The following is a 7,952-nucleotide window of genomic DNA, read 5'->3' as shown; positions in this document are numbered from 1 at the left end:
GTGGTAACCAGACGTCAGTGGTCTGCGGCTGAAGCGTTTAGTGAGTTTGCTGCTAGCTTTTGTTCGTTGGACAATAAACCCCCCTAAACCCAGTAGCTATCAGCTCAGTAACACACGGACAGAGATACAACACACACAGACTGCTGTGAGGTGTGCGACGTTGTTCAGCTCGGTGAGTATAAACAACACAAACACACCAGGAGACACTGAGGCATGTTACTGAGCTAGCTAGCGAGCTAACGCTTTACATGTGTGAGACTGAAAACACTACTAGCAAGTCTTATTGTTTACAAAACCTATTTCAGATGGATACGTGTGTCTTTAGCGACGTGAACACGTTCTTTCATGGTTTTCAGATAGCGTTATTCACTGTGGACATACTAATCGTCCTGCTCAGGGAGACACACATCAGCCTCCAGCATGCGTCTGTCTGCTGATGCTCGCTTTGTTTATGCTGATGAAGTCGACACTTCTGTGAGGCTGCATGCCTTTGTTTTTGTCGTTCAGCTTAGTTAGGTAACTAGATAACGTGTTTAGGTTACAGATTCAGTGTTTTGAGTAAATGTTGTGTCACACTGGAAAGCAGTAAACTGTTATTTAATCTCGCGTGGCCCTATCCACGCTGAGATTGTGCCTATAACGTTATAATGATCTTCCTTTCTCTGATGTGTAACATAAACTAAAGGCTTGGTTTGCTCAGGGAGTTCACCACGAACACTACATGGAACAATATGAAGTCTGTTTCATTAGTCAAACATTAAAAGTTAGGCCGTTGTGTGCGTTATAATGCAAGGACCCTTTATGTGACCACACACCAGTGTTTCTCAAAGTGGGGTCCGGGGACCCCTAGGGGGTCCGCGAAATTATTTGCTAATAAATTATTAAAGGGAACTTCTTACGCGCATAAATCAAACCATGCACGTTCGCGTGTGGCTACGCTGTTCAGACTCAGACTCCAACACAAACTATACAGAAGCACCAAAACCGCAAAGTTATATCTAGTGAAGCCCGTCTGTTAAACAGTGTTGGCCGCGGTCGGAGGACGCGGGGGAGACCGTAGCTTTGGTCTCCAGGGCCGGGAGTCTCTGCTGTACTTTGCTCCTCTGCTCCTCTGCCTGCCTGCTTGCCTTCACTCACACGCTGCGCTCGTTCTCGCTATTTCGCTCCATGTGCATGCGCGAACACTCCACACTGCAGAAGAGTTAGTAGCTCTGAGAATATCTAGTGAATGTGCAGTGGACGTTTGTGCAGAAATAAATGCTGCAGCTCCTCCAGACCACCAGAGGTTTCCCGTGTCTTGTGAAGTGACGGGGCTCCGCAGCGAGAAACATTATCGTCTCCGACCAAAACTCTGGTGTCTCCCTCCGGCCTCGGTCGGGAGGCTGAGGCAGGAAAAGCCAACACTAGGATCAGCACTGATTCATGGAGAGACCTTTGTCTGGTCAGCTAACAATACTGCCAAGCAGGTGAAATATATAGAGTGATAATATTTATTCCTGCTTTGGTGCCATTGTTTTTGGTGGAGAAATGGTTCCTGCCAAAACTGGAACACCCAATTTTTGCCAAAAGTAATAATTTTCTAAGGGACCCCTCTGCTAACATCCACTTCACTCCCTGTAGATTACTAACACAGCTGTGGATCTTTCCTCTGATTGTGGCAGGGGTCCTTTCCCTAGATACTAATCTATATTTGCCTGGAGGTTTGATGCCATTTTTGTGGCTTGGTGTTATGTTGACACAGGTTGTCCCAGCCTGTCTTTTACGGCCCTACCCTAACCAGTGGGGCTATTTTTACAGCCAACCAGTAGTTGTTAGCTGCATTGTTGTCTCACGCAGGCAGGGATCCTGCCCCGAGCCGGAACCGGTGGTTGAGCCCCCTCCCGTCAGACTAGACCAGCCAGGGGCTTTTAATTACATCGGCTACACGTCTTATCACTTGTGTAGGCTCATATCTGCAGATTTGATCTACTCAATCATTAAGGTTGAGCAGGGTTAGCCATGCGACTACACACATACAATGAAAGTAAGGATCAGGATTTTTTTGTAATTTCTGATTTATATAGTCCTAATTAGTTTTGTTAATGTGTGCTCCAGTGTTTGCTGTACAACACATGACTTGAGCTAGTATACTACTACAAACGCATTGTCACCATGTTCTTAAAAAAAGCCACATTTACTGTATTCCGGTCAGACAGAGTAAACCAGTTTACTCCTCTGCACTTGGGAACTTTATGCATATTTGGAGCAACTGGTGCTAAAACTTAGGAGACAGACAACTATAGAGCTTCATATGTTGGCTGGGGGAGTTTTTTTCTTCTTATACAAATTTGAATAATGTCACTCACACAATGAACATAATATACTTTAACTTTGATAGGCCTGATAGAATGTAGTATAAGTAATGTTTGCTAGTGTAAGCCTACTACAGCCTCCATAGAGGAGGTGAGTTCATCATCCTTGCCTTCCATGTTAAAAATCTGTCTACAACTTTTTTGAGATAGAGCTGTAACGATTAGTCGATTAGTTGTCAACTATGAAGTTAATTGCCAACTATTTAATCTATTAATTGGTTTGAGGAATTAAAAAAAAAATAGTCAAAATTCCCTGATTCCACCTTCTCAAATTCTAATATTTTCTGGTTTCTTTACTCCTCTATGACAGTTAACTGAATATCTTTGAGTTGCGGATAAAACAAGACATTTGAGGACGTCATCTTTGGCTTTGGGAAACACTGATCGTCCTTTCTTGCCATTTTCTGACATTTTATAGACCAAATAACTAATCGATTAAACAAGAAAATAATCATTAGTTGCAGCCCTATTTTGAGAGACCTTATCCGATAACAGTCAGACATACGTTGCCTTCGTTGGTTGTGTTGGCTAGGTTTAGGCATGAGGAGTGGGATTGGTTAGGGTTAGCGTAAGAATATCAGGGTAAGCCAATCAGAGGCTGAGTAGGAACACAGGGTTGAGGGAACATATCACCGAGGGGACATAGACAAGCTCCCGAGGAGACGAGGACATCAACAGGAGAACCAGATGGCTTAGATTATTCTCAAGTGATTCGATAGTCAAAAGCAGGTTTAGATATCATCGTCACACGTATACATTGGGACTGAACAGAATCTGGACTTGTTTTATACACTGTTACTGTGCCATGTAAATCTATTTGTTTGTTTTGTCTCCTCTCTTCATGGTTATTGTACCAACTAGTATGCCTGCTGTTAGGTAGCACATACATATAATACCTGATGGGGTTAACTCCTTTACATACTTTGATGGGAGTGTTTGAGTTGTAATGACAGTCTCACAATAGAGTCATGCCTGCCAGGTTGAAATGGACTCGAGGTAAACACACACATGCACACTGCTTACTGCATAATCTCAGCTCTGGAACATGTTGTGCTCCCAGCGGTAAAGCTCAGCAGTCAGAGAGCAGCTGGTCCACAGCACACAAGCAGTCATGCAGCAGGTTTTGTGAATGCTAATTGATGAAATCAATCCCCAGAATGAGGATGGGATGGTGCTTAGATTTCATGAATAAACACAACAGAAGACATGTCTTGGTGTAATATAGGAACAGAAAGGCCATCCTCGGTGTCCCTCTGGTGTAAGGTAGGAGGCAGTTACAGGCTCTGCAGGTCTTATGTAACCTGGGCTGGACCCTCAGTCAGCGTGGAGCTGGTTCTCATGAGCTCTGGTGTTGAGCTTGGCAAATGTGTAGGCTGTGTGTGTGTGTGTGTGTGTGTGTGTGTGTGTGTGTGTGTTGGGGAGTCATATATCTCACAGCTTCAGGTCATTTGAGGCAGCCCAGCAGATTATTTTTGTGCTGGTTTGTGTTTCTGTGTATCTGTACTGTGTATGTGCTGTATTCGGAAAGTTCTTTGTGCGACTTAAGACAAGTTTCATTGCAGCATGATGTTTTTTATGAGAGTTTGTTTAAAGCAGTTCATAGTGTATCAGTTATGTGTTGACTTCATAGACTGTATATAAGAAGTGGACGTAGTAGGGCTGTCAAAGTTAACGCGCATTTGTTTTAACGCTACTAATTTCTTTAATGCATTAAAGCAACTTGCCATTTTTAGGTTGTAGCAGGCTCAGTTTTAAAGCTAGAGTGAAGATACTGGTATCATATGAAACTAGAAAACCTAAGAAATCCATTGGTCATAGTCAAGTCAGCACACTGACACACTGACAGCTGTTGTTGTCTGTTGGGCTTGAGTTTGCCATGTTATGATTTGAGCATTATTTTTTTTATGTTAAATGTAGTACCTGTGAGGGTTTCTGGACAATATTTGTCATTGTTTTGTTTTGTTTTGTTAATTGATTTGCAATAATAAATATATACATACATTTGCATAAAACAATCATATTTGTCCACTCCCATGTTGATAAGAGTATTAAATACTTGAGAAGTCTCCTTTTCAGGTACATTTTGAACAGATAAAAAAAACATGTAATTAATTTGGACCATCATCGCAATTGAATATTTTAATTGATTGACAGCCCTAAAATACAAATACTGCAAAGGTGATGTTTTGACTTTGACTTTGGTTTGTCAGTCAGCAACAAATCTCAAAGATATATGAGCAGATTTTCATCAAATTTCGATGGACAGATAGATGTGAGGCCAAGGAACGACTGAGTGGATTCATGCTTGAAAACAATGAAAAAATCTCCCTTTTAAGGTACACTTGAATAGATAATTAATTGCACATTTGTTGTTTAACTATGGACAATCATGCGATTAATCGCAATTCAATATTTTTATCGATTCACAGCCCTAGGACGTAGTAGTAGTGACGTCACCCATTGATTTGTGGACTACGGTTTTGAAGTTGAGTTTCTACACTGGGTCTCTGGTTGGTAGCGATGAAACAGTATGTAAATTTCATATCACAATTATAGTGACCAAAAGTATCACGGTTATCAGTATTATTGCGGTATTGCCACGTCTGGAGTTTTACCGTGAAACCAGTTACCGTTTCATCCCTAGTAGTTGGTTGTAGATGGCTGCATCTGTATTACTCTGTATAACTCAGCCAGGTCATCCATGCAGGTAAAATAAGATTTTATCTCAGTGCACATGCTCTATCTAGTATCAGGATTGTTCCCCGAGGGCAGCACTACCTCTTCATGAGTGGCTAAATGGGGAAGGAGTGGTTAATACCACATTCTACATCTCCCTGCACCCAACACCTCCCTTCCTTCCCCTTGGCACAGCAGAGGAAACACTTTCTCTGAACACTGCATGAGGGGATAGAAATAGAAACAAAGCCACTGTAAGGTTGTGTTCCTAAACCCTAATGTTGTAGGGGGCTAGAAATAAACTCGATCAGTGTTTTTCATGGCGTTTGGAGCAGTCAGCCAGCGCAGCCAAAATGTATACCACGGTGTGAGAGTGAGCGCGGGCCAGGGCGAGCTTGATGTCGTTGAAAGCAAGTCAAGAAGTAGACTGACGTGTGACTGAACGCTCTCTCCAGAGCTGTCTCTACGCCTGTACATCACAGCCAGCAAAACACCTCTGCCTCCTCAAGTGCATAATATTTGACAGTGGAACGCCATAAAATTTTCTGCGTAGGACTGTGGACTGAATGGCCATAATGGGTAAATGCAATTTTTCCGAGGGTTGGCTTGACAATTCTAAATATAAAGCCTGGTTGGCTAAGGATTCCAAATGGGAAAAGAAAGCTAGATGCAAACTTTGTGTAAAATCATTCGACATCTCCAACATGGGGGAGGCGGCAAAACTACTGTAGTCCTGACAAGACAAGTGGTCTGAAAGATTACAGAAAAGTCTGGAAATTTGAATTGGAAAATGTGTGGGGACTCTGTATCTCTGCAGAGGTTATGTTTTTGTCTTGATTTGGTTTGTCGGTCAGCAACAGATCTCAAAAACATACAAACTGATTTTCATCAAATTTCGATGGACAGATAGACGTGAGACCAAGGAAGAGAGTCATGTCTGCATTGCACATAAGCTGACGGATATGAATAAGGAAATTGTTGTGCAATAAAGTGCAGCAATACATGTTGATAGGCTAGGGCTATATTGTTATGTATATGACCTTGAAGTGAGATTATGTCACTTCAATCTTGCAATTGAAAAGTCAAACACATATAATAAAAAGCCTTGCTCAGTTCTGAATCTTGTTTTGCAGCCACAGCTGTGAAACTAATGGAGAATTGATTCCATATGCGGAGAGTATGTGTGTTTGCACTGCAGGGTCACAAGATCAATTCGCCATTAATCTGAATTCATTAATGTTTGTGGGTGTATGTGTGTGGGTAATGCAGGTAGATATTGCATAAAATATATATATTGTATTTGCACTACACTCGTGTTCTAACATTTAAATGTCGACAAGCTCTGTCCTGACTCCTAACTTCTCTTTTCCTTCCAGATAAAAACAGGAAATACTGCAGTGGAACTCTAAATTGACACCAGCATCTTCCTCCACCACTGCTCCCACCCTCCTCCCATCCGTCCCCTGCTCTTATTGGTTGCCTCCTCCAATTCTCAACATGGCGACTTTGTTCCTGCTCTGGCTGTGCCACTGACCTCCACCCTGGACTACCACCATGGAGAGAAAACGCAGAAAGAAATTAATCTAGCTGCTCAGGCCGTTTGCAGTATGAACTCATTTTTGGAGATCTGGACTTGAAATGCTCTGTCCCAAGCCCTGACCCCTGAACTAGGTTTTAGCTGCTCAGTTTTCATCTGAAACAGCACGCCTGCTGCTAGAGTCTTAAAGGGCCTGCTCAAACTGATGGTTTGCACTACATCACAGCTCAAAATGCTCCTGCTTCCTGTGTGGGCATCCATGCTTTTGGGGCTGCTGATGGGCTTCCTTCCTGTGGTGGGGATGGAGTCGACGGGAGGAGCCCAATCTGATTCCGACCACGCCTCCAACACAGAGCCCCTCCCTTCATCATCGGACTCCAACTGCTCCACGTTAACCGTCAAACTGGGGTTCTCCTCCCGGGTGGTGGAACATGGTAAGAAGAAATTGTTCAAACTGCTGCATATGTTTTTAATTGTGTCTTTTATAAACTGTGGAAACGCTTCTGTTGGAAACATTTCCAGAGTTCCAAGGAGAATTTCTCAATTATTTAAAGATGATGCTTATAGTAGATTATTGCACTGGAAGAGAAAGAGGTTTTTATATTCATCAAGCAAGCAAAATGACACAGAAGTTGATAAGGTGGAGCCTCAAACACAGGCTGTCTCAATCCGTTTATTTTGTTACATATGACTGAAATTCATTCAATAAGAAATACTTTTATTTATTCTTGCTATAGTTGTAGTTATGGCTGTCAATTGATTAAAATATTTAATTGCATGATTGTCCATGATTATTCATTATTAATCGCACATTTTGTATCTGTTCAAAATGTACCTTAAATGGAGATTTGGCAAGTATTTAATACTCTTATCAACATGGGAGTGGACAAATATGATTGTTTCATGCAAATGTATGTATATATTTATTATTGGAAATTAATTTACAACACAAAACTATGACACATATTGTCCAGAAACCCTCACAGGTACTGCGTTTAGCATAAAAAATATGCTCAAATCATAACATGGCAAACTGCAGCCCAACAGGCAACAACAGCTGTCAGTGTGTCAGTGTGCTGACTTGATTATGACTTGCCCCAAACTGCATGTGATTATCATAAAGTGGGCATTTCTGTAAAGGGGAGACTCGTGGGTACCCATAGAACCCATTTTCATTCACACATCTTGAGGTCAGAGGTCAAGGAACCCCTTTGAAAATGGCCATGCCAAGTTTTTCCTCGCCAAAATTTTGCAAAAGTTTGGAGTGTTATTTAGTCTCCTTCTCAACAAGCTAACATGACATGGTGGTACCAATGGATTCCTTAGGTTTTTCTAGTTTCATATGATACCGGCATCTTCACTCTAGCTTTAAAACCGAACCCGCTACA

General features: G+C 42.0%; 1 protein-coding gene across 1 annotated transcript in view; it reads left to right on the top strand.

The window, feature by feature from the left end:
- The window catches only part of mbtps1 (membrane-bound transcription factor peptidase, site 1), a 30,868-nt gene continuing 22,916 nt past the window's right edge, over nt 1–7,952 (top strand). Inside the window, exons 1-2 of the mRNA XM_074632105.1 lie at nt 1–172; nt 6,404–6,998. Of these exons, the coding sequence (XP_074488206.1) occupies nt 6,770–6,998 (229 nt within the window). The 5' untranslated portion in view covers nt 1–172; nt 6,404–6,769. The remainder of the gene's footprint in view (nt 173–6,403; nt 6,999–7,952) is intronic.

Source organism: Sebastes fasciatus, chromosome 4, assembly GCF_043250625.1.
Source record: "Sebastes fasciatus isolate fSebFas1 chromosome 4, fSebFas1.pri, whole genome shotgun sequence".
In the NCBI taxonomy this organism is placed as follows: domain Eukaryota; kingdom Metazoa; phylum Chordata; class Actinopteri; order Perciformes; family Sebastidae; genus Sebastes; species Sebastes fasciatus.
This window is presented reverse-complemented; position numbering and strand designations above follow the sequence as displayed.